Source organism: Trematomus bernacchii, unplaced genomic scaffold (assembly GCF_902827165.1).
Source record: "Trematomus bernacchii unplaced genomic scaffold, fTreBer1.1, whole genome shotgun sequence".
Lineage (NCBI taxonomy): Eukaryota > Metazoa > Chordata > Actinopteri > Perciformes > Nototheniidae > Trematomus > Trematomus bernacchii.
In genome coordinates this window covers 16,960,287-16,987,836 of record NW_022987720.1, presented here as the reverse complement: position 1 = coordinate 16,987,836, position 27,550 = coordinate 16,960,287, and the positions used below count along the sequence as shown (strand labels likewise).

At 37.8% G+C, this 27,550-nt stretch overlaps 2 protein-coding genes across 2 annotated transcripts; both read left to right on the top strand.

The window, feature by feature from the left end:
- The first annotated feature begins 332 nt into the window (after positions 1–332).
- On the top strand, positions 333–7,799 carry xab2 (XPA binding protein 2). Its single transcript, XM_034143932.1, has 19 exons — positions 333–368; positions 740–888; positions 1,183–1,306; positions 1,414–1,611; positions 1,914–2,048; positions 2,145–2,309; positions 2,916–3,060; positions 3,150–3,301; positions 3,439–3,558; positions 3,667–3,798; positions 4,373–4,504; positions 4,714–4,827; positions 4,943–5,105; positions 5,228–5,418; positions 5,565–5,687; positions 5,798–5,963; positions 6,153–6,279; positions 6,451–6,557; positions 6,685–7,799. Exons 1-19 carry the CDS (start codon positions 333–335, stop codon positions 6,744–6,746), a joined length of 2,541 nt encoding a protein of 846 aa, XP_033999823.1. The 3' UTR covers positions 6,747–7,799.
- Positions 7,800–18,867: 11,068 nt separating this feature from the next.
- On the top strand, positions 18,868–23,652 carry LOC117493401. Its single transcript, XM_034143940.1, has 9 exons — positions 18,868–19,724; positions 20,308–20,442; positions 20,656–20,790; positions 21,167–21,235; positions 21,349–21,443; positions 21,720–21,846; positions 22,362–22,479; positions 22,747–22,823; positions 23,265–23,652. The coding sequence occupies exons 1-9, from the start codon at positions 18,933–18,935 to the stop codon at positions 23,373–23,375; spliced, it is 1,659 nt and encodes a 552-aa protein (XP_033999831.1). The 5' UTR covers positions 18,868–18,932; the 3' UTR covers positions 23,376–23,652.
- The last annotated feature ends 3,898 nt before the right edge of the window (positions 23,653–27,550 follow it).

The following is a 27,550-nucleotide window of genomic DNA, read 5'->3' as shown; positions in this document are numbered from 1 at the left end:
CACAAGAATCAAGACTATATGAGCTACCACTAAACAACTCACAGTCTGAAAATTACCATTAATAAAAACCCTGAACGTTTACTTTTCGTTTTAAACATCGTTTTAAGGTGTAAACGTGTCATTTAGAAATGCGCGTTCCCGTGACAAGGGGGGCATTTCATGATGGGGGTGCATCATTTGACACAACACCGGTAACCACCGACATTTGCCAAGATTGTGACGTGTAGTGACGAAGCCGGAAGTCTCACTGAGGACTACACGCACATGCAGTTAGCTACACTTCGCATTCATTTTTTAAATCTCAAACGGCCATATCTTTCAAGAAAAAAAAAATGCCTTCGCTAAACGGAAAACCCGATGTTATGTTTGTAAGCTACACCATTTATTATTTTGTGTGTTATCTGCTAGCGTTTATGAGTGTTTGTTAGCTAGCTAACTTTTAACTGGCGCGCTAACGTTAGCTTGGCCGTGTGTATTGCAGTTAGCTTGTTATGGCTCGTTTGCCTGGAATCACATCTTTGTTGTCACACAATATTGGCTCCTTACTTGTGTTAAAATATTTTAATTCTGAACTTACAATAGCTTTTGTTAATTAATTGCGTTTGCAGTTTACGACTGAATTGTTATTGTGACGTTCACGTTACGTTGTGGCGCTAATGTTAGCCATTAGCAGACGCAACTCTTTCAAAAAGTTATTACAGTTGTACTTAACATGTTATGGGATTTCTGCCTCTGTTAGGAGGACGATGATCTCCCTTATGAAGAAGAGATCATCAGGAACCCATACTCGGTCAAGTGCTGGATGCGTTACATCGAATTCAAGCAGAATGCAGGAAGATCCACCCTGAACATGATCTATGAGAGGGCTCTGAAGGAGCTGCCTGGCAGGTAAGTTATCTAACGGTACAGGGGACCTTTTAGTGAACGCATTGACATGTAAAGAGAAACAGGTGGCTAGGGATACCTGCAAATCAACATTTTAATCCTACAACTTGTATAGCTTTTTATTAAGATAGGACATGTTTCTTTACATCACTGTTGTGCGTTGTTAATTATCTTTAAATACCTTAACTTTTATTTAGGCTGTGATTCCTGTGAAGAGAGTCATATTCGTTTTAAGATTTGTCCAATTGCTATTTGCTTATGGTGTAATACTTTTCTTTTCCCTTTTTTTTTTTAAAGCTATAAGCTGTGGTACAATTATCTGAGAGAGAGACGGAAACAAATCAAAGGGAAATGTGTCACTGAACCAGGATATGAAGAGGTCAATAATTGCCATGAAAGGGCATTAGTGTTCATGCACAAGGTAATACAACTTTAAGAACTCCATACAAATCCACTGGACAGCACACAATAATATTACATTGTGGTCTGTGTGCTTGAACTAAACCACCTTGTCTTTCCTTAAACCAGATGCCGAGACTATGGCTTGATTACTGCCAGTTTCTTGTTTCTCAATGCAAGATCACAAGAAGTCGGCAAACATTTGACCGTGCCCTCAGAGCTCTTCCTGTTACACAGCATCCACGTATCTGGCCTCTGTATCTCCGCTTTGCCCGTAACCTGCCCCTGCCTGAGACAGCCATTCGGGTGTATCGCAGGTACCTTAAGGTGAGAGCATCGGTCACAAACTAGTTTTATACACCCAACTGTCATTTGTTTCTTTCACAGTTTCTGATGACTCTGATAGTTGTGTTTGTGCACTTTCAGTGGCAATTTATAAAGAATGTATGTGATGTGGTATGATAGATATGAATACGAACATTTCTTTTTAAAAGTTCTCATCTAATAGGACAATTTATTTGACATATTACCATTGAAAGGGAATGATAATGTTGACATTTAATTGAACTTTTTTTTGCTGTACTTGGAAATGTCCTCAATGTGTGCTGTCTGCTCTTTGTACTATGTAGCTTTCCCCGGAGAATACAGAGGAATACATAGACTACTTGCGTACTGTTGGCCGCTTGGATGAAGCAGCTTTGCGACTAGCAGCTGTTGTCAATGACGAGAGCTTTGTGTCCAAAGAGGGCAAGTCTAACTATCAGGTAAGATAATATTACCCTAGCACTTTGGGTGCCTATTTTTGTAAGCACGAACTGCAAAATAAAAACTCTTGTTTCAACATGTATTCTTTTGGACAGCTGTGGCATGAGCTCTGCGACCTGATCTCCCAGAACCCTGACAAAGTGACATCTCTGAATGTCGGAGCCATCATCAGAGGAGGCCTCACTCGCTTCACAGACCAACTTGGAAAACTCTGGTGTTCATTAGCTGACTATTACATCAGGAGTGGTCACTTTGAGAAGGTGTGTTTCTTTTGAATAGATTCAATTTGTATACATTTCATGCAACACATATTGATATCATGTTATTTATCCCAAATACTACTCTTCCTTATTGTTAGAAAAATATCACTAGTCACCGGCTTGAGCTTCAATATCAGGATACATGTAATTATTATCCTTGCAAGAATGGAAGTAGTCATCACATACAGAGCATATGGTACAACTAGTTCCTGAACAGTGTCCTTCACATGCTGATATACAAGAGAGAGTGTTACACAGTCACATGATGGAGGAATACCGGTTCAAAGCAGTATACTAAGTTTAGTTTAGATTAGCTAAGACCCACGTCAGAAATTATCGTGCTTGTCATATGTCTATCTCCATAGAGGCTGAATCATCATGTTAATCGTATTGCTATCATATTCCTAAAACAGTCCTGATGCTCTTATAGGTAACCATACATCCTGTTACGTACACAGCTACGTAGGGCCTTTGTTATCATGTGCTACTCTGATATTGGAAGAGTACATTCAGTATTTTCCCAACACTTATAAATATCTAGTTAGGTTGCCTCAATTGAATTAACATTAATGTGATTTACTAAACCTATACATTTTTCTTTCTCAGGCTCGTGATGTTTATGAGGAAGCCATCCTCACGGTGGTAACTGTAAGGGATTTCACGCAAGTGTTTGATAGTTATGCCCAGTTTGAAGAGAGCATGATCGCAGCTAAGATGGAGGCCACTGCTGAGATGGGAAAAGATGAAGAGGGTGAGTGCTGATTCATTTATATCTGCAACATACTTCACTTTCACTGCACTCCACCATGCATGCTTTACTCTCTGTCCCTCTTTTCCCAGAGGATGTAGACATGGAGCTTAGACTGGCCCGCTTTGAGCAGCTGATAGCCCGGCGGCCGCTCCTGTTGAACAGTGTTCTACTGCGACAGAACCCTCATAATGTACATGAGTGGCACAAGCGGGTTAAACTGTATGACGGCAATGCACGGCAGGTGAGGCCTTTTTGAAAATTGTATTCAAATTTGTTTTGCTCCCACATTTTATTGTGGTAAAACATTCAACATACACAGTTAACTCAAATGTATGGTCTACCTTACTAATAGATCTGTGCTCACCATATATTTGGCAGATCATCAACACGTACACAGAGGCAGTGCAGACGGTGGATCCAATGAAGGCCACCGGGAAGCCTCACTCTCTCTGGGTTTCCTTCGCTAAATTCTATGAGGAAAATGAGCAGCTTGAGGATGTAAGTCACTGAGGTTTTTAAAACGGGTATTCAAAAAAACTCTCTGTAAATTATATGAGAAACTTGTTCTAATCATGGTATGTCTCACATTTAATGACTGTCACACAGGCCCGGACCATTTTTGAGAAGGCTACTAAGGTGAACTACAAGCAGGTTGATGACCTCGCTGCGGTGTGGTGTGAATATGGAGAGATGGAGCTTCGCCATGAGAACTATGAACAGGCACTGCGTATACTGAGGGTGAGACACTTAATTCACATCTGCAGTCATTGGATATAACAGTAAAATAGCAGCACTATGTACACTAGATGTTTAGTAACATCTAGTGGAAGGACTGAGAAACTACAATAACATTGTCTTCCTCCAAATGTTTTTTGAAAGCATATTCTATATCAAGATTCCAAACAAGGTGTGGGATACAGTAGTCCATAAATGAAACCTGAGGCCGCAAATCATATCTGTGTAATACGTAGAAGTTTGACATTAAACTATAAAACACTAGCTTGACTATTGACTAAAAAATACGACATTCTGTTTGTCGCCTTTTTGAAGCTCTCCTTCTTTCAAACAATTCACTTGTTCGGTGGAAACAAAACCATGTGAACAGTGCATAGTTGAAAGTTTAGGGCCCTAGGAGATTAGAGTATTGACCACAAAATACATTTGGGGAAGCTCTGCCTGTGTAGAGTATGACATCTGTGCAACAGATAAGTTGACTGGAATTGATTTAAAATGCTTCTAAGGCTCTGACCAAGTGTTTTACTGATTGCACCATTTTAAATAATTGACAACTTGTTTTTTTATTTAAATATAGAAAGCTACAGCCATCCCATCCAAGAAGGCTGAGTACTTTGATGTATCTGAGCCGGTCCAGAACAGAGTTTACAAGTCCTTGAAGGTCTGGTCCATGCTGGCGGACTTGGAGGAGAGTCTCGGCACTTTCCAGGTATGTCCACAATGTCTGTGTGTCAACAGCTGAATGTTACTACAATGAGCCAAATATATGAAGGTGTATATATGTCAGGAAATGTCTGAGATATTTATTGATTGTGTTAGAAGTCTTACTCACTGTTTGCTTTTAAATCAGATTTGTCATTCATCTGTGTGAGTTACACATTTTGAATTAAATTCGTACCCCATTTTCTTTCTCCTCAGTCCACAAAAGCAGTGTATGACCGGATCATTGACCTCCGCATCGCCACACCACAGATCATCATCAATTACGCCATGTTCCTCGAAGAGCACAACTACTATGAGGAAAGCTTTAAAGTAAGAACATGCTACTAATGAACTCAACCAACATTTAAAACCAGTGTGTTCTTGCTTTTGTCAACGTAACCCTTCTAACAATTCTTCAATGTCTTTGTCAATACCTTTTTTTTAGGCATACGAGCGAGGTATTGCTCTCTTTAGGTGGCCGAATGTTTATGACATCTGGAACACTTACCTCACCAAGTTCATCGATCGTTATGGGGGCAAGAAGCTGGAAAGAGCTAGGGATTTATTTGAGCAAGCCCTCGACGGCTGCCCTGCCAAGTTTGCCAAGAGTAAGTGGCTTTGTTATACTAACATTGACAATTTGTGTGCAGATTATTGGCACACTGTTTCTCATATTTTTTCTGTATAAAGTGTACTGATGTTGAATGTCCCACTTCGCCTTGGTTTCCAGCCATTTACCTGCTGTATGCCAAACTGGAGGAGGGATATGGATTGGCACGACATGCCATGGCCGTCTACGAAAGAGCAACGCAGGCAGTAGATGATGGGGAACGACATACCATGTTCAATATATACATCAAAAGAGCAGCTGAGATTTATGGAGTCACGTACACAAGAGCCATCTACCAGAAATCTATTGAGGTACATGGGATAGCATTTATGAAAATGACATGTTGTATTGAAGCTTTTTTTCCCTATATAATCAAAAATATTTGCTCTTAAAATGATCGGTTAACTGTTTTATTGATATTGAAATAATGGAAATCAATTTGTATTTATTTATCCAGGTCCTTCCTGATATGCATGCCAGGGACATGTGTCTGCGGTTTGCCGACATGGAGAGTAAACTCGGGGAAATTGATCGGGCCCGAGCAATCTACTCCTACTGCTCCCAGATTTGTGACCCACGGGTGAGATAACCTACCTCCCTGGCATTTATCGTTTCTGAATAAACTGTATCATAAACAGTGGTGTGAAAATCTTGGCACTTTTCTAAAAATGTCTGAACTTTACCTCATAGGTGACCGCAACTTTCTGGCAAACATGGAAAGAATTTGAGATCCGCCATGGAAATGAAGACACTATTAGAGAAATGCTAAGGATCAAACGCAGTGTCCAAGCCACCTACAACACCCAGGTCAACTTTATGACCTCTCAGATGATGAAGGCCACAACAAGCTCCACAGGTGAGAGGGGTTGTTATAACTCTTTAGCTGTTAACTGTCTGAGCAGTACCAAACATTGTGTGGATGTTAAATCATATTATTGGTGTATCCACACATGCTATTTGTCCCAAGTCCTCAGGCTAGATCCCTGAACTGCCCAATAATGAATGTCATAATATATGTTAATGTTTCCGTGTTTGTTGTACCCAGTGTCCGATCTTGCTCCAGGCCAAATGGGAATTGATGACATGAAAATGCTGGAACAGAAAGCACAGCAGCTCGCTGCAGAGGCCGAGCAGGACAAACCCAAGCCCAAAGAGAAAATTCTCTTTGTCAGGTTTGTCCATAGCCTTTTTTTTCACTCCATCGCTTGTCTTTTTTTCTTACTCTTGTGAAAAGCTATATATAAAACCTGTGCAGTTCCCGTGAGATGAATTGCTTGGCGTTGATGCATGTTAGAATCTAACTGGCCACACATTAATCTCACTCTTTGTATCTACCAATGCAGGAGTGACACCTCTCGCACTGAGTTGGCTGAACTTGCCAAACAAGCTAATCCTGATGAGATCGACATCGGTGATGATGATGAAGATGATAATAACCAGGGACCAGAAGGTGAGCTACTGTCACAATAGGCCCAGCCTCAGCAGTGATATTCTGTCTTCTTTTAAACATACATGCAGACAGGTCTTATTTGTAAACATGCATTTCATAATTGTTTGATCCTCTGGTCTTTTCACAGAGGTGCAGCTTGAACAGAAGAGTGTCCCTACAGCTGTCTTTGGAGGGCTTAAAGAGGACTGAAAGATATCTTCTTCACTCAATTTTTTCAAAGATGCAATCTTCTATTTTATGTTGATACATTAAATATGCTCCATATTTTAATGTGTGTATTTGCTTAGTTGTATCCACTTTATTTTAAAAATAATTTGACATGAGTCAGAAACAGAATGGCTTCATTTTTTGCCTTCTGTGGAATTGTGTAGTACAGTTAAGAGATATGAACCTGTATTACTATTGGCCATAGGGTGTCAGTCTTTCTCAAGTTTGAAGCTCAGGGTAGTTTTGCTCAAATCCTATATTGAGCAGTTTTCTATGATGAAACACCTATATGCGGTTACGGGATAACTGTAATTGAAGTCTTTTTGAGTTTGACTTTACTTCCAGGCAACATTTTGAAAAAAATAGTTAAGAAAAAAACGTTTGTACACCTTTATAAATGCAGAGAAATCTTCTCTGACGTAGAGATCTGCCCTGGAAAACACAAGGGGGAGGAGCCTAGTTTCTCTCAACATTAGGCATTCATTTGAAAGTGGAGCTGAGCATTCAAGCCTCACATTGTTGGTTTGAGGATCACTAGTATGGGACTCTGTGATCCTGAAAAGATGACTTAAATTGTATACATATGTCACGAATTTCAAAATCATACTCTGGCTGCAGTGTTATGTCCAAGTACACTTACATAAAACCAGAGCTTGCATGAAAGTTGAACATTAGAAAGGCTGTAAAATATTTTTGAAACTACATGAATTGTTACTATTGAATTGCCTTGCTTTCAGTTCCTAACCGATTTTTGTAATAGGTGCAGCTGTTAAACTTTACTAGCAGATAATGTTTGCTGCTGTATTGATGCTGTATAATGTATTTCATATGGTGTTGAGTGTCTACTCGTGACCAGTCAGACATTTTGGGTTAACATTTTTTTAAAGTTCTCCTTTCACCACAGCATAATGTTTTTCAATTATGGAACACCAGTTCTTAATTGACAGGCTGGTCTCTGCAAATGTCTAAAACTTATTTTCTCATTGTCTTGAATCCTATTGTAATAAAAAAAAAAAACGATTTATACCTGTTAAATGGAAGTAACCTTTTTATGACTGAGGAACCTCGGCCCTACAAAATAGTGGGCAGTTCGATTTCTTTTGGAATAAACCTTTCCTTGGCAGAGATTTAATTTTTCATTCGTTCTTAGTTGATGTCTTGAAAGCTCCATAGTTAGCCGTGCAACATATGCTTCCTAGGGAAATACATTCATATTCATTTGATATAGATCAACTTCATTATTTAATAGAAAATGGGTCATGTTTGTAATTATTGCCATCTCATAAGAGCTAAACAAAATAAGGGAGAAATTGTTTCTTTCATAATTAGATTAAAATAGCTGAGAGGTAATCCTCTTAAGAATTTACTGCAGCGGGGCACTTGTTAGCGTGATCTTGGAACTTATACAATATCATGTGATGAGGCACTCTTGGGATTTCTGTCATCCAGTGTGAATGATGCCACTGGAAACAACCCTTCAAAAACAATTGGTAAAGACATTTCTCAAATCAGCTTAATTGGGCAAATGTATCATGATTTCCAAATTTAATTTTCCCTTTCCATCCTACATATGTTTATTTAGAGTACTAGTATATGTTTACTCTGTTCTTTTTATTTCGGTGTTTGTATACATATGTATTTATGGATTCTGCATGCTGCTTTTAAGGTCTAAGCAACTTAACTTTATTTTTAAATTGAGGGTAATCTATAAGTGACATTAACTAAATGATTTAATCAGAGGCTGATGACAATTGTTTGATATTTATCCTAGATTTAATAATGTGACCATCATATGCCTTGTTTTTACATGTTGTTTGGCCCCAGAAAGAGGAAATAATACATGCATAATTTACATTGAATGTTGATATATGACTCCTGTAATGTATTCAGGACAGGCCTAAAGTAATTATTCAGACAAGCTGCCTCGGTGTTCAATGGTTATTGTGGTGTCTACATGTCTGCATCTGCAGCAAAAAGAAAAAAAGAAGCACTTTAAAGAGTTGGCTAAGGCCTTGTCACAAATTCACCAGCACTTACAATGGAATGACTTGCTTGAAGTAAATATATCTGCACTAGTTTGTAGTTTGAATCTTTATGGTTTTTGCACTTATTCTAAGTAACTTTGGATAAAAGCGTCAGCAAAATGAAATGTAATGTAATCTTTACAATAACTTGCATGAACAGGTTTGTCAAACATATTGTAATTATTGCCGTATTTCTTTAGAATATATGCTGTATATACCTAAGCAAAGCAGACAATGTGGTGGTTCAATAATTTTGGGTCTGAACTTCTCTTTGTTTTCCATTTAAGAGGTCAGTAGTCAGGGTCATTTACAGCAGCACCCCTGAGGCCGATGGAGTTTGCCCAGGTCAGGCAGCAGGGCTGATTACAAATGTTTGTAAACCCGGTAAATAAGAACCTTAAATGACAGATTGTGTTTTTTATATGTAAAGGAAGACGTTAAATGAACTATAGCTAAAGGCAGACTCAGAGGTGCAGAGTACATCTATTCTAGTGCTGTATACATTCAATTTTAAGGTTGGTACTTTGATATGACACACAAAACACAATAACATAATATACAATAAGACAAGAACTTAGATATGTCTTCAAATAAAGGAGTAAATCATTAAATGCTGTCACGATAATAATGTTATTATAACAACACATTCAGCAGTTTGACGTGACCAGTCAAAAAGTGCCCCTTCAGGCGTTCACCTGTGTGTTTGCCAGCGAATGAACCTGTAGCAGAAGTCACACCACACCTCCACCTGCTGTCTGTGTTCACACGGGGAGGTCCCGCCCTCTTTCCCAAGATCATTTTCTATTGGACGGCGGGATGAGTGACTGATGCCAGTGTGGAGCACCTGGGAGTCAGTCATCGGCGGTGCTTTCAGTGGAGCTGCGTACAGGGAAACGACTACAGCAATGCGGACGAAGAAGGGGAAAACGAGGGGAATAGTCCGTTTTTTTGTAACGACCCGGCGGATCGGGGCTTTGCTTCGTCTTAAAGCATGATTTAACAGTGATTACGCCTCTAAAACCGCAAAGAAAAGGACATTTATTGGCTTGGAAGCAGCTCCGGGGCGGATATTTTCCCGACAGAAACCTTACCCAAATTCTTATTCCCAGCCCCGGTTGTTTGGAATAGTCAGCGAAAAATAATGATTGCCTGAATATATTTTTATACTGTCTTGTAGTGTTTTTTGACCGCGGTGAAGTTAGTTTTAGGTTGGATATTCGACGGACATTCGCGGACCAGCAAGGAGCGTCAGTTTCCCCTGCTGCTGGCTGTATTACGACGGGGAGATCTTCTGTGCGAAACGAGGCTTTCACTTAGGGACCATCAACAAATGACTTTTCAATTACACAAGAAAAATGTTGTTTTTAATAAATCGACAGCTTCTCGATCGTGTGAATGTGAAGCAAATTCACTCTAGAGCATACATTTATTGACCACACCTCTTTTTATTGCATTTTAATACTTTAAATATTTTATATTAATATTTTGATGGAAAAATTAGCTTATTTCTTCAATACCTTCCAGGTCATGTGACCTAATCACTCAAAATCAATGCTGGGTCAAATAACTACACTGGCTGCGTAGGACACACCTCTTTTTATTCCATTTTAATACTTTAAATATTTTTATATTAATATTTTGATGGAAAAATGAGCTTATTTCTTCAATACCTTCGAGGTCATGTGACCTAATCACTCAAAATCAATGCTGGCTCAAAGAACTACACTGGCTGCATAGGACACACCTCTTTTTATTCCATTTTAATACTCTAAATATTTTATATTAATATTTTGATGGAAAAATGAGCTTATTTCTTCAATACCTTCCAGGTCATGTAACCTAATCACTCAAACTCAATGCTGGCTCAAAGAACTACACTGGCTGCTTAGGACACACCTCTTTTTATTCCATTTTAATACTTTAAATATTTTATATTAATATTTTGATGGAAAAATTAGCTTATTTCTTCAATACCTTCCAGGTCATGTGACCTAATCACTCAAACTCAATGCTGGCTCAAAGAACTACACTGGCTGCATAGGACACACCTCTTTTTATTCCATTTTAATACTCTAAATATTTTATATTAATATTTTGATGGGAAAATGAGCTTATTTCTTCAATACCTTCCAGGTCATGTGACCTAATCACTCAAAATCAATGCTGGCTCAAAGAACTACACTGGCTGCATAGGACACACCTCTTTTTATTCCATTTTAATACTCTAAATATTTTATATTAATATTTTGATGGAAAAATTAGCTTATTTCTTCAATACCTTCCAGGTCATGTGACCTAATCACTCAAAATCAATGCTGGCTCAAAGAACTACACTGGCTGCATAGGACACACCTCTTTTTATTCCATTTTAATACTCTAAATATTTTATATTAATATTTTGATGGAAAAATTAGCTTATTTCTTCAATACCTTCCAGGTCATGTGACCTAATCACTCAAACTCAATGCTGGCTCAAAGAACTACACTGGCTGCATAGGACACACCTCTTTTTATTCCATTTTAATACTCTAAATATTTTATATTAATATTTTGTTGGGAAAATGAGCTTATTTCTTCAATACCTTCCAGGTCATGTGACCTAATCACTCAAAATCAATGCTGGCTCAAAGAACTACACTGGCTGCTTAGGACACACCTCTTTTTATTCCATTTTAATACTTTAAATATTTTATATTAATATTTTGATGGAAAAATTAGCTTATTTCTTCAATACCTTCCAGGTCATGTGACCTAATCACTCAAAATCAATGCTGGCTCAAAGAACTACACTGGCTGCTTAGGACACACCTCTTTTTATTCCATTTTAATACTTTAAATATTTTATATTAATATTTTGATGGAAAAATGAGCTTATTTCTTCAATACCTTCGAGGTCATGTGACCTAATCACTCAAAATCAATGCTGGCTCAAAGAACTACACTGGCTGCATAGGACACACCTCTTTTTATTCCATTTTAATACTCTAAATATTTTATATTAATATTTTGATGGAAAAATTAGCTTATTTCTTCAATACCTTCCAGGTCATGTGACCTAATCACTCAAACTCAATGCTGGCTCAAAGAACTACACTGGCTGCATAGGACACACCTCTTTTTATTCCATGTTAATACTTTAAATATTTTATATTAATATTTTGATGGAAAAATTAGCTTATTTCTTCAATACCTTCCAGGTCATGTGACCTAATCACTCAAACTCAATGCTGGCTCAAAGAACTACACTGGCTGCCAGGATAACAACCTCCATCTCAACTTCAGCAAAACCAAAGAGCTGATTGTGGACTACATGAAGCAGCAGAGAGAGGGTCACGCCCCCATCGCCATCAATGGGACTACGGTGGAGAGAGTCAGCAGCTTCAGGTTCCTTGGGGTCCACATCACTGAGGACCTGACATGGACTCTTCACACCACCACCATCACCAAAAAAGCTCGACAGCGGCTCTTCTTCCTCCGCAGGCTGAGGAGGTTCAACATGGACTCCAGGATACTCTGCAACTTCTACAGGTGCACCATAGAGAGAATCCTGACCTTCTACAGGTGCACCATAGAGAGCATCCTGACTGGCTGCTTCACGGCCTGGTACGGCAGCTGCACTGCCCTCAATCGTAAGGCCTTACAGAGGGGGGTGAAAACTGCACAGAACATCACCAGGACGGAGCTGCCATCCATGGAGGACCTTTACTCCCAGCGGCTCAGGAAGAAAGCCCTCAGGATTATCAACGACCCCCATCACCCCAGCCACAAACTGTTCTGTCTGCTGCCGTCTGGCAGGCATGACCGCAGCATCCGGACTAAAACCACCAGACTCAGGGACAGTTTCATACCACAGGCAATAAGACTGCTAAACAACTGAACTGCTGAAACAACATCTGTTAAACACCTGAACTGTTGAAACAACATCCATAACATTCATCTGCTACTTAGTAATTATTTATCTATTTCTCTAATATATCATTCCAATAGACCGGCTGGTCCTGTGGCTCGTCTTTTTTTTGTAACTAGCTGATGCTCAATCTAATCCTGTTCTTCAAAGTCACTGTCAGACTCAGAATTCTCAGAAATGTGATCCTCACATTCTGAAACACCTTCCTCTTCCTCTACATCATCATCAAATGGTTCTCTCTCTTCCAAAATCATTTGCAAGGCCCTCTGAGCAGAGAATCATTTGGCCATCTTGATCAGTTGTGATAAGACACACACACCCACACACCCACACACCCACACACACACACACACACACACACACACACACACACACACACACACACACACACACACACACACACACACACACACACACACACACACACACACACACACACTTTCCACACTTGTGTTAGCCCCGAACATCCTGTATCTAATATAAATGTGTAGGGGGGGGTGTACAGTGGGTGGTCATTGAAAATGTGTTCTGATATATGTTCTTCACAGAAAATTAGCCAACGCCATTGAGTGTGAGTTTGAACAAATAATGTATCATATCATTTTTCTTTACATAAATAATGAAACACTATACAAGGGTTAATATTAATACATTTTTGTATGGAAAATTCTGTTTATTTTTTCAATAGCTTCTTTGTCATGTGACCGAATGTCACACTCAATATTGTAGAAAGGAAAAAATAGTGGCAAATAAATGAAGTGGGAATTAAAACAAGTATGTATCTGAACTAAAAGTACTACAATTACCTACAAATGTACACAGATGGTTCTAAGAACAAAGAAGAGTGTGTTGGAGTTGGTATATACATCCCAGACTTTAAAATATCTATCTCAAAAAGAGCGTCTGATCAATTATCAGTGTATACAGCAGAAATGCTTGCTGTAATAATAGGATTACAGTGGGTTGAAGAGGTCAGACCAGATAGGGTGGTGATATGCACAGATTCATTGTCCATATTAAAAAGCACAGATTCATTGTCCATATTAAAAAGCATGGTATAGATCTGCAGTTCTGCTGGGTGCCTGCACATGAGGGGGTGAAAGGGAACGAGTGTGCTGATAAATGAGCAAAAAGTGCACTACAAAAGGAAATAACATTACCAGTTCAACTTGGAGAAGGAGAAGGAAAATCAGTCATTAGGAAGAAAGGGATGGAGATCTGGCAGAAAAGGTGGGAGGAAGACCAGAAAGGCAAAGAGTATCATAAAGTGCAAAAGACAATTACAATTAATATTTATAAAGAAATAAACAGAAGGGAGGAAATCATGATAGCTAGACTCAGACTAAATCACACGGCTTTGAATGGTACGCTGTATACTGTATCATGGGGAAAAGTGACAGTGACAAGTGTGGGAGTTAAAGAAGATGTGGAACATATCTTGTTACATTGTGACATCTTTAAAGCTGAAAGAGAAAAACTAAAGGATAACGTTTTAGAGGCAGAGAATGGAGTGTGGTTGGTATTTTGGGAACAGAAGGAGAGGGAGTAAGAGCTACCAGAAAGGCATTGTTTACCTTCCTGAGTGAAACTGGGGTAGGAAAAATAATTTAACATTAGGTCAGGAAAGATCATAGGTTTTTTATTTTATGTTTTTTGTTGATTTATTTATTTATTTATATATATTTTTTGATTAGATCATAGATACGTCCATGAGTTAAGAGATGGAATGATATGATAATTCACACTCATGTACAGGTGGTGGTATGCACCTTTAAAGTTGTTTGCAATCCGCCAAAAATAGAGAGTAGAAGAAGAAGACATATATGCCATTTTAGAAACCAGATCACATTGTTTGATCTAAAAATGGTGCGCTTCAAAAAAGGCAAGAAAAAGAAAGCTTTAGACCTCTGGCAACAAGCAGGAGGTAGAGATTTCATCACCAGGTCTTTCATTTCTCATGGTTTTAGTGAAGTTAATGTTACACCTGAGCAGTGGTCCTCAGTTACACTTACAGTGTTTAAAAGTAATAAGAAAGAGCATCTTAAGTGGTTGAGGGTCATCTGGGGTGAAGACCGACGCGGAGTCCGGACTGAGGTGCTTCAAGCAGGTACTGTTAAAAAATAACTTTGATGAGCCCCAGAGCAGAGTCCTGCCTCGGATACCCGGCGGATAACCCGCAAAATAGTTGTGTAACGGGCAAAACATACATGTAGGCCTGTATCTAACCACGGGTGCGGGGACAGAAGAAAGAAAAAAATGTAATGCAGGCGAGCAGCGGGTGGGAACAAAAATATGTTGTGGTTTTTCTCTGGAGAAATCCGAAATGAAAATGAAGATTCATTCATAACGTTGTGATTCAAATCATTATTATTAATAACTTACAGCAACATCGCGTGCAATAGACGACGCTGAAGTTGGCTTCCGATTCAGAGCTTCCGATTCGGCAGTTAAGGGGAAAGTTAAGGGAAATTTAATTTACAGCGCTGAGCGAACAATCCTCCGTGTTTCAACCTCTTAAATCGCTGCATAGACGATTTATTTGGACTGGATTATCCCAGAGGGTCTAAACATTCTTTATAACACAGTTTCAGATTTGTGAAACCTTAATTCTATTTGTGAAAATACAAAAAAGAGAGATTTCAGTGCTTTTTTTACATCTCGACCACATTAGACCAGGTCCTGATCTAAAAATCTAAAAATGTTTGGTTTTTGTGACCAGTTAGACTCATTAAGGCCATTGTTTCCCTTCATAAGTGCAACTACGGAAGTGGATTGAAGTCTTTCAGAGCCTGTCACAGTTCCAGATCATACCAGTGTAAAGCTATATGTACATTAGTAATCATAGTTTTTCTATGTCAAAAAAAGTATAAACAGCATGCAACAATATCAAAACTTGCTAAACATGCTCACTTTATTATATTTGTGTTGCAAAGGTCATGCCACAGTCTGATAAGCATAACTTGTTTAAGAATTCAAAATGCAGCCCCCACTTCAATCAATAAAGAATTCCAAATATATATATCATGTGCAGTGCTCATTAGTAGCCGTCATCCCATGCAGTTTAAATATACTAGGACCAGAGCAAGGCAGCGTTACACTGGTGAGTACATGTGAAAGGATTTCAGGAGCCTTTTGCTTTATTTACATTATTTGAGTGGTTTGAGTAAGACTACTTTTTAGAAATTCTAACAATGTATTTTTGAAAATGTATGAAACTAAAAAAAGTCTCCATCCCTGTTAAATAACAAACTAACTTTCTACAAATAAATTCAAGATGTTTTTTAAGATAGACTATATACATGTTCTGAAGCCACTGTGGCCTCAGGATGCTTCCGACACTTGACTTGAAGATAATTGCGTGTAACGGGTCGGTTCGCGGTACTGAGCTGCGAGGGTTCGGGTGGGTGCGGATTTGAAAACTGGACCCATGCAGGACTCTGCCCCAGAGGCTTTTAAGTTGAAGCTTAACCCTTGTGAATCCCTTTTAAAAACGTTACTCTGAAAACACTAACGACAAAAATGTCCGCATCTAAAAATACTGTAATAAAGATATTATAGGCTATGTTAATATTTTTTTTCCACTTTCAATTACTTACATCTTTTAACCCAATTCAGTGCTGATCATAATTATCAAATGTTCATTCATTTGTATTTTTGTCGCTAGGGATCTGAAAGTCACTATTTTGATTACACATACACTTATTAAGAATTGTTTTCCAAAAAACTCACATCTTTACCAAATGTCGTGCCATATTCTTAACACAATCAGAATGCTCGCAAAATTAAACAGTGATATGGACAATACATTTCCTTAGGGAGGCATAAGGGTTAATGTACTTATTTAATTAAATACTACAGCCATCACAGTAGGATGTTAACATAATTGACTGTAGCCTAATTGACCCAAGGATGGCAGATTGCTTAAAGTTGCATTGTAGTCTTAAGATAAGAGATACAGTAATTAAATGAGATTTTTTACTTTTGTAATGTTTGTATTTAGGAAAATATGTCAGTGAAAGAGGGAGAGATGGACAGCACAGTATCAAGAAACAGTCTTCCAGCCCACCTACAGGTGAGGAAGACGAGGACACAAGTCAGGCTGACAGGGAAATGAGTAACGCACAGCCACAGTCTGAGATAGACACAGAAGAGTCAGACCAGCAAAGTACAGAGACAGCCACCGAAATGACAACACAAATGAACAGAAAGGGACAAACAGGCAAGGACAAGAAAGGGCCAGAAAAGGATAAAAAACGGAAAAAAAACAAACGAAAAACAGGGACAGAGCCTGTGGGGAAAGATGAAGATAAGAATGATGAAGAGAAACAGTCTTCCAGCCCACCTACAGGTGAGGAAGACGAGGACACAAGTCAGGATGACAGGGAAATGAGTAACGCACAGCCACAGTCTGAGATAGACACAGAAGAGTCAGACCAGCAAAGTACAGAGACAGCCACCGAAATGACAACACAAATGAACAGAAAGGGACAAACAGGCAAGGACAAGAAAGGGCCAGAAAAGGATAAAAAACGGAAAAAAAACAAACGAAAAACAGGGACAGAGCCTGTGGGGAAAGATGAAGATAAGAATGATGAAGAGAAACAGTCTTCCAGCCCACCTACAGGTGAGGAAGACGAGGACACAAGTCAGGATGACAGGGAAATGAGTAACGCACAGCCACAGTCTGAGATAGACACAGAAGAGTCAGACCAGCAAAGTACAGAGACAGCCACCGAAATGACAACACAAATTAACAGAAAGGGACAAACAGGCAAGGACAAGAAAGGGCCAGAAAAGGATAAAAAACGGAAAAAAAACAAACGAAAAACAGGGACAGAGCCTGTGAGGAAAGATGAAGATAAGAATGATGAAGAGAAACAGTCTTCCAGCCCACCTACAGGTGAGGAAGACGAGGACACAAGTCAGGATGACAGGGAAATGAGTAACGCACAGCCACAGTCTGAGATAGACACAGAAGAGTCAGACCAGCAAAGTACAGAGACAGCCACCGAAATGACAACACAAATTAACAGAAAGTGCAAAGCAGGGCCAAAAAAGTTCAACATTGCCATGACAAGAAAACAATGGAACAAAATTAAACCTAAACATGGCAAACAAAAACTCCGTCCCCCCTGGACTGATACATTTTATCAGGAATTTTTGAAAAAGAATCCATGCTGCACACTTGCTTTCAAATACCAGCATGTTAAGACAAAGGATAGCCGTAAAAAGAATTCGCCATTTTTCTGTGCCTCTGCAAAATGCACATTTAATGGATGCAACGCTGTCTACAGTTTCTCAAAAAAGAACAGGCCAAAATCAACGGATACAAAAATATTTTTAAAAGTCATGCGTATTGGTGAAGTTATACACCATAAAAATCAAAGGCGATTTAGACCAGCAAAATACACAAGAAGAGGAACCATTTCCAAAGCCTTAACCAGTGGTGTCAGCAATTATTATTACAATATGTTAAGACAGACACCAGTAGAGGAAATAATGGCTGGTAACATAAGCAGAAGCCTCACCAAACATGTGTTAAAGACAATATCCTCTGAAGTGAAGAAAAGTGCAAGGCTCCACGATGACATGATGCTTGAACTCATGTTGACTCAAAAAATAATCAAAGAAAGCAGCAGTCATGCATCATCAAAAGGCTATCTTCAGCACCTACAAATAGATCCGTTTGCTGTACATTTATACACAGATGCTGGAATAAAAATTTTGACTGAGCACTTAAAAAAGCCAACACCTACGACTCTCTACCTTGATGCCACAGGCAGCGTGATACAGAAAATTCCTGATCAAAATAAGCGGGTCTTGTACTATGCTTTGGTTTTGCCCGGAATGGGTAAGGATAAGCCTCCCTTGCCTGTCACAGAACTGATCACCAACAGCCATTCCATTCCATCTATTTCCCATTGGCTCATGGAATTTAAAAGAAAGTTGTCTTACACAACAAAAAGAAAGATAGCACAGGTTGAGACAGATTATAGTTGGGCTCTGATAAACAGTGTGCTTCTGTCTTTTAACAGGGAAAATATGTCAGTGTACCTTGACAGAGCATTTGAGATAGTGTCTGGACAAACTGAACTGATTCCTAACTTCACTGTGCTGCATCTGTGCTCTGCTCATATCATGAAGGCTGTGTCACAAGCATTTGGAAAAAAAACTGTAGACAGAGGCACACAGGAATATGCAACATTCTGTTTTGCGTACATCCTGAACTGCACAAGTATGCAGGAAGCCATTGATGTTTTTTATCATATGTGTGTGCTTTTTGATGCAGAGGAGTACACTCATTTGGTGAAACAGAGCAAAATGTACCTTGACAAGTGCATTTTGCAAACTCGGGACGTGAAACTGGAAGAAAGTGGACATGTAATGGGAGAGGAGGAAAGCAAAATGGAAAAAAATGCTCATAGCATTATGGGAAAGTCCCCTTTTACACGAGCTTTTCAAGTCAGGCGGGACCAAGCAGAGTGTGACATTCTCTCTGACGATGCTGTTCGTGTAAAAAACCACTACCTCTGTCCTGGTGTCATTGATGCACTGTTAAAAAACTACATGGGGATCTTCCCATTGTGGAGTGGTTTGTTGCTTGGGGATCTGTCGCGACATAGAAAAGGTACCTCTAAAAACGATGGAAGTCATAAAACCAGGGATACCAACTGCCATGTTGAGCTCTGGTTTGGGTTGGTCAAACACTCCATCCTTTTAAAAAAAAAGTACCTGAGACCAGCAGAGTTCATCTCCAAAATGTATGCCTCAATACAAGGAAGATATGTAGAGCACATTGAGCAACACAATCTGCCAATGCATATTCTGGACAAAAACTTTGGACATCCTAGCAGGCCAGATGATGACCACGAGGAACAGTGGAACAAGCGGGAAAGTTCTGCTGGTCACACCAAGTCCAAGTCCAAGTACTTCAATCCACCAAAAACACTACCCAACCCCAAGAGCCCACCTGCCACAAAGCTGAAGAAAAGAAAAGTGGACCAACAGGAAAAAGATGCACAGGGAAATGTGAGTTTCTCTAAGACTTACTATGTTCAAAGTGTGTAAATTGTTCTCCAGCATTGTAATTGTAACAATGGAATAAGTAAATATTGTCAGAAAGTAAAGCATGGACTAAATTGGTAAAGAGTGAGGTGAAGGACAAAGGACATGAAGTATTATAACCCAAGATGATTAAGTGCATGTTGTAGGGGGAGAATATGAAGATGAAAAATGTAAATGTAAATACAGCATACAAACTTATAACAGAAACTAGATTTCTAAATCAGACTTGAAACTGCAATTACAGTTTCTGTTCCTGAGCAGCCTGTTTAATGTCATTTAGTGAAAACTCTAAAAGGGAAAAAGGTTAAATGCATAAACATGGACAGTTTAATTATATTCTGTGTATGTAGCTTTGATGGTGCATATACAAAAACAAGGCCTTCACCCAAAAATTCAAGATTGTTAACCCTCTGGTATCATTCAAATGCACTACCCTAATTAGTCATTCGGGACAAAAATGTCCAGAGTGATACCGGAGGGTTAAAAGATTCCTCAAGTGTCCATATTAAACAGAATGCATTTATTTCCCCTCAATCCTGACTTGCAGTTGACCTGGCTGTGGAAAAAAAAGGACACCGAGGTGGTCGTGGCAGTGCTCCCCTCACAGATGAAAGGACGCATCTTACTTATCCGCCACTGTGAGCTATGCTCACTTCGACCCCACCAGTGGTTGACAGGGGAGGTACGTGACTACATGTTTCAAGTGTCTGAAGTTTCACTCTACACTGTGTCATTTTCTTTATCTTGCATTTAACGATTTCTGCCAAAAAAATATCTGAAAAAAATGTCTAGATACTTTTGTCAGTCACAAGATTCTCAAAGTTGCAGGAAATGAAAGTTCAGTAAAACTGGGAATATGCATTAATTGGCTAATTGTTATGATCTTTTTTGCAAGGTAATTGAAGGCGTGTTTCATGTTGCTGCCGACAAATTCGGCGTTGTGAACAAAATGTACTTGCTAAATCACTACACAGCAGGTGTCATTTTGTTCGGGGACAGAACTCAGCTAACATCTCACAGTTTACCAAAGGTAATGTGTGTGGTCTGTGTATGTCTATGTGTGTGGTGTGTTGTGTTTGTGCATGGTGATGCTGTAGGGGGAAGTAGGTGTGGATTTGATTTGTGGGCTCACACTCACACATTAGGTACATGGAGTGAAGCATTGGCTGAGAATCCACAGGTCTTAAATAGGAAATTAGCTGAGATTATTTTACTTGATCCTCTCTGAAACTATACTCATTAGTTAAATCACCTGATAAATCTACTTACTATTGAATTTCCATACCAACACTTGTTTTAAGCACAACAAATGAATGGCACAAGAACATAATTGTCAGACTAATGTTGTTGTTATTTTTACCTTAGCCTTCAAGTTTGTTTTAATCCTTTATTTGATGCCATTATAGGTAAACTTTGACAACTATGAAGCTGTCCTGTCCTTTGTACTTGTCAACAACAACCACTGGAAGTTGCTGGTTTGTAATTATTTTTGTTATTGTATTATTTCTGTTAAAGCACAAGACTTACATAGTGAAACCAAAAATCTTTTTTGATGAAAAGTGCTTTTACTTTTTTTGTTCTCTCACAGTACATTCATGCCAAAACCAGCACCGTATTCCTGGTGGATCCAGCTCAAAGCATCAAAGAGCTTGATGACTCCGAACATGCTGCCAAAAGAATACAGTAAATAAAAATTCAATAGATATTTGAAAATTCAAGTAAAAACTATATTTAAACGTAAAAAATGTGTCACATTTAGTTACATTCATACTCACAAACAGCATTGAAAGCATTTTAAACAGTCTGATACAGTCTGTGTTCAGACAGTGATATCTATAGCTGACCCTTATATAAATAAATGGTCATATGGTGAATACAAACAGTATAAATGTCTGTTACATTATCTTTAGGTGCCACATAATTAGAAATATAAAGTGTGTTAACATTATCCTTTCTCAGGGAGTACTTCAAGATGAGGAGGACACGCCACAGCATAACAGACTGGGTGGATGTTAAGTGGAAGGGAGGCGTTATGGGCCACCCACTTCAAAAGGATGGATGTAGCTGTGGTGTCGTTGTTGTGAAGGTGAGCTGAAGATATTCTGTTTTCATCCAGTTAACAAGCAGAGTTTTTAATGTGAAAGACAGTTTAATGCAAGGACGGATTAAAAAATCGGTCAAAGTAGTGGTCGACCGATAAGGGTTTTTTAAAGGCCGATGCTGATTGCCATAATATTTAGCAGGCAGGTTGGCCAATGGACAATATACAGTATAATGCCGATATCATGTTGTTGTTTATTGTATTTTTCACAACTGACAACAATTGGATTATGACACAACATTGCTGAACTTAAATTAACAGTTATTTAACACTAATGTAGTATTCACTTGAACACAGAAAGTTTCATTGACAAAACTTCGCTTCCGAATATCTCAAAATTCCAATAATAGGACCGGTCTATATCAATAATGAAAAGTTTTGGGAGGCATTCTAGTCAAGGGTGGATGTCTTCTATAATGTGTCTCATGTTTTTGTCTGTATCTGTATTACTATACAATAAAGAAGAAAAAACCTCCATAACATAAGTGTTGTTTGTTTAGATGGCAAAGGCAGTCATGGAGTCCTTCCCTCTGATCCCGAATGTGAATTTCGAGTGTTCGAAGAAATACATGAAACAGGAGAGGATAGAACTGGCTCTCGAAATCCTTGAGGCATCAGGTAAATAAATATGAATATATGTATTTCATTTCATTTCAAACCTTTATTTATTCAGGTTGTATCCCATTGAGATCATTGACCTCTTTTTCAAGGGAGACCTGCTATATGTGTATGTATGTATATGTGTGTCTGTATGTATATATATATATATATATATATATATATATATATATATATATATATATATATATATATGTATGTATGTATGTATGTATGTATATGTATGTATATAGAAGCTGACATACATGTATTGTTATCTTGTTTCAGTCCTTGATGAGCACACTTATTGTGCTATGTGTGCTGCCTTAAGGCCTCCAGGATCTGGATCTCCCATCACAAACTGGGTGAGCTGTTGTGAAGAAAATGTGGAATTGTGATGTCTACATTTATTTTTTAATGTATTCATTTATTTAACAGGGACAGTGCACATTAATTAACATCTCTGTAAATGTGCCAGAGTTAGCCAAGAGGCTATTTTTCATCTGTAGTCCCTGGACAGATTTTAAAAGTCAACCTAAAACACATTTAATTTTAAACAAGTAAATACAATACATTTAAAACATGCAACACACATTACTGGAATACTTAAATAAAACAATTTAAAAGTCAGAACAATAAAACAAAAAAACAAAAACAAAACAAGAGCATGTTAAAACACAGGCAGTGGGTTTTAAGGACCAGATGATTGTGTCAGCTGATTCCTCACTAACACTTGAGTATTAAGACAACTGAATGTTAATCTAAGCTACAAATATATAAATACATTATTTCTTTCACTTCAACAGATTCAGTGTGATGACTGTGAGCGATGGTACCATGCCCAGTGTCTGGCAATGGACAGCAGAGACTTTAAAAAGGCAGAGACAGGATATTGGAAATGTCCTTTGTGCAAGTAATACTTGAAATGTGCTCAATGATGACGATTAGTAAAACATGTGTCCTGTGTAGCCTTGTTTGTATTACTTTCTGATAATCACTGGATCACATGACAGGAAAGCTATAGAAAAAACCCTGAATTTTCCATAGAAATATTAATATTAAATAGAGGATGTAATATTATCCGATATAAAGAGCTGTTTCTATTGTGTACAGACTAGTATTCAATTCAGAAAGTGATTTTGAGTCATTAGATATTGAAGAAATAAGCTAAGCTAAGATAATATGGTAATTTACAATAAAAAGAGGTGTGTCCTATGCAGCCAGTGTAGTTCTTTGACCCAGCATTGATTTTGAGTGATTAGGTCACATGACCTGGAAGGTATTGAAGAAATAAGCTCATTTTCCCATCAAAATATTAATATAAAATATTTAGAGTATTAAAATGGAATAAAAAGAGGTGTGTCCTATGCAGCCAGTGTAGTTCTTTGAGCCAGCATTGAGTTTGAGTGATTAGGTCACATGACCTGGAAGGTATTGAAGAAATAAGCTCATTTTTCCATCAAAATATTAATATAAAATATTTAAAGTATTAAAATGGAATAAAAAGAGGTGTGTCCTAAGCAGCCAGTGTAGTTCTTTGAGCCAGCATTGAGTTTGAGTGATTAGGTCACATGACCTGGAAGGTATTGAAGAAATAAGCTCATTTTTCCATCAAAATATTAATATAAAATATTTAGAGTATTAAAATGGAATAAAAAGAGGTGTGTCCTATGCAGCCAGTGTAGTTCTTTGAGCCAGCATTGAGTTTGAGTGATTAGGTCACATGACCTGGAAGGTATTGAAGAAATAAGCTCATTTTTCCATCAAAATATTAATATAAAATATTTAAAGTATTAAAATGGAATAAAAAGAGGTGTGTCCTAAGCAGCCAGTGTAGTTCTTTGAGCCAGCATTGAGTTTGAGTGATTAGGTCACATGACCTGGAAGGTATTGAAGAAATAAGCTCATTTTTCCATCAAAATATTAATATAAAATATTTAGAGTATTAAAATGGAATAAAAAGAGGTGTGTCCTACGCAGCCAGTGTAGTTCTTTGCGCCAGCATTGAGTTTGAGTGATTAGGTCACATGACCTGGAAGGTATTGAAGAAATAAGCTAATTTTTCCATCAAAATATTAATATAAAATATTTAAAGTATTAAAATGGAATAAAAAGAGGTGTGTCCTATGCAGCCAGTGTAGTTCTTTGAGCCAGCATTGATTTTGAGTGATTAGGTCACATGACCTGGAAGGTATTGAAGAAATAAGCTCATTTTTCCATCAAAATATTAATATAAAATATTTAAAGTATTAAAATGGAATAAAAAGAGGTGTGTCCTAAGCAGCCAGTGTAGTTCTTTGAGCCAGCATTGATTTTGAGTGATTAGGTCACATGACCTGGAAGGTATTGAAGAAATAAGCTCATTTTCCCATCAAAATATTAATATAAAATATTTAGAGTATTAAAATGGAATAAAAAGAGGTGTGTCCTATGCAGCCAGTGTAGTTCTTTGAGCCAGCATTGAGTTTGAGTGATTAGGTCACATGACCTGGAAGGTATTGAAGAAATAAGCTCATTTTTCCATCAAAATATTAATATAAAATATTTAGAGTATTAAAATGGAATAAAAAGAGGTGTGTCCTATGCAGCCAGTGTAGTTCTTTGAGCCAGCATTGAGTTTGAGTGATTAGGTCACATGACCTGGAAGGTATTGAAGAAATAAGCTAATTTTCCCATCAAAATATTAATATAAAATATTTAGAGTATTAAAATGGAATAAAAAGAGGTGTGTCCTATGCAGCCAGTGTAGTTCTTTGCGCCAGCATTGAGTTTGAGTGATTAGGTCACATGACCTGGAAGGTATTGAAGAAATAAGCTCATTTTCCCATCAAAATATTAATATAAAATATTTAGAGTATTAAAATGGAATAAAAAGAGGTGTGTCCTATGCAGCCAGTGTAGTTCTTTGAGCCAGCATTGAGTTTGAGTGATTAGGTCACATGACCTGGAAGGTATTGAAGAAATAAGCTCATTTTTCCATCAAAATATTAATATAAAATATTTAAAGTATTAAAATGGAATAAAAAGAGGTGTGTCCTAAGCAGCCAGTGTAGTTCTTTGAGCCAGCATTGAGTTTGAGTGATTAGGTCACATGACCTGGAAGGTATTGAAGAAATAAGCTCATTTTTCCATCAAAATATTAATATAAAATATTTAGAGTATTAAAATGGAATAAAAAGAGGTGTGTCCTACGCAGCCAGTGTAGTTCTTTGCGCCAGCATTGAGTTTGAGTGATTAGGTCACATGACCTGGAAGGTATTGAAGAAATAAGCTAATTTTTCCATCAAAATATTAATATAAAATATTTAAAGTATTAAAATGGAATAAAAAGAGGTGTGTCCTATGCAGCCAGTGTAGTTCTTTGAGCCAGCATTGATTTTGAGTGATTAGGTCACATGACCTGGAAGGTATTGAAGAAATAAGCTAATTTTTCCATCAAAATATTAATATAAAATATTTAAAGTATTAAAATGGAATAAAAAGAGGTGTGTCCTAAGCAGCCAGTGTAGTTCTTTGAGCCAGCATTGATTTTGAGTGATTAGGTCACATGACCTGGAAGGTATTGAAGAAATAAGCTCATTTTCCCATCAAAATATTAATATAAAATATTTAGAGTATTAAAATTGAATAAAAAGAGGTGTGTCCTATGCAGCCAGTGTAGTTCTTTGCGCCAGCATTGATTTTGAGTGATTAGGTCACATGACCTGGAAGGTATTGAAGAAATAAGCTCATTTTCCCATCAAAATATTAATATAAAATATTTAGAGTATTAAAATGGAATAAAAAGAGGTGTGTCCTATGCAACCAGTGTAGTTATTTGAGCCAGCATTGATTTTGAGTGATTAGGTCACATGACCTGGAAGGTATTGAAGAAATAAGCTCATTTTCCCATCAAAATATTAATATAAAATATTTAGAGTATTAAAATGGAATAAAAAGAGGTGTGTCCTATGCAACCAGTGTAGTTATTTGAGCCAGCATTGATTTTGAGTGATTAGGTCACATGACCTGGAAGGTATTGAAGAAATAAGCTCATTTTCCCATCAAAATATTAATATAAAATATTTAGAGTATTAAAATGGAATAAAAAGAGGTGTGTCCTATGCAGCCAGTGTAGTTCTTTGAGCCAGCATTGAGTTTGAGTGATTAGGTCACATGACCTGGAAGGTATTGAAGAAATAAGCTCATTTTTCCATCAAAATATTAATATAAAATATTTAAAGTATTAAAATGGAATAAAAAGAGGTGTGTCCTAAGCAGCCAGTGTAGTTCTTTGAGCCAGCATTGAGTTTGAGTGATTAGGTCACATGACCTGGAAGGTATTGAAGAAATAAGCTCATTTTTCCATCAAAATATTAATATAAAATATTTAGAGTATTAAAATGGAATAAAAAGAGGTGTGTCCTACGCAGCAAGTGTAGTTCTTTGCGCCAGCATTGAGTTTGAGTGATTAGGTCACATGACCTGGAAAGTATTGAAGAAATAAGCTAATTTTTCCATCAAAATATTAATATAAAATATTTAAAGTATTAAAATGGAATAAAAAGAGGTGTGTCCTATGCAGCCAGTGTAGTTCTTTGAGCCAGCATTGATTTTGAGTGATTAGGTCACATGACCTGGAAGGTATTGAAGAAATAAGCTAATTTCTCCATCAAAATATTAATATAAAATATTTAAAGTATTAAAATGCAATAAAAAGAGGTGTGTTCAATAAATGTATGCTCTAGAGTGAATTTGCTTCACATTCACACGATCGAGAAGCTGTCGATTTATTAAAAATAACATTTTTCTTGTGTAATTGTAAAAGTCATTTGTTGATGGTCCCTAAGTGAAAGCCTCGTTTCGCAGAGAAGATCTCCCCGTTAAACTGACGCTGCTGGCGGGTCCGGGAAACTGACGCTGCTGGCGGGTCCGCGAATGTCCGTCGAATATCCAACCTAAAACTAACTTCACCGCGGTTGTTTTTTGCCAGCATCGCTTCCCATCTTCTTTTACAAACTCGCTATGGTGGACTCCCCTACCATGAGGAAGACTTTTGTGGTTCCAGACATAAAGCCCTTGGATTTGTATGACTGTACTAAAGCAAAAAATG

Bases quoted from the DNA above. Each gene is read 5' to 3' on its own strand.
- xab2 (XM_034143932.1), top strand. From the start codon at position 333: ATGCCTTCGCTAAACGGAAAACCCGATGTTATGTTT. The intron at 4,505-4,713 runs GTATGTCCACAA...CTTTCTCCTCAG, and splicing joins AGAGTCTCGGCACTTTCCAG to TCCACAAAAGCAGTGTATGA. The intron at 4,828-4,942 runs GTAAGAACATGC...CCTTTTTTTTAG, and splicing joins ACTATGAGGAAAGCTTTAAA to GCATACGAGCGAGGTATTGC.
- LOC117493401 (XM_034143940.1), top strand. From the start codon at position 18,933: ATGCAGGAAGCCATTGATGTTTTTTATCATATGTGTGTGCTTTTTGAT. The intron at 21,236-21,348 runs GTTTGTAATTAT...GTTCTCTCACAG, and splicing joins ACAACCACTGGAAGTTGCTG to TACATTCATGCCAAAACCAG. The intron at 21,847-22,361 runs GTGAGCTGAAGA...TTGTTTGTTTAG, and splicing joins GTGGTGTCGTTGTTGTGAAG to ATGGCAAAGGCAGTCATGGA.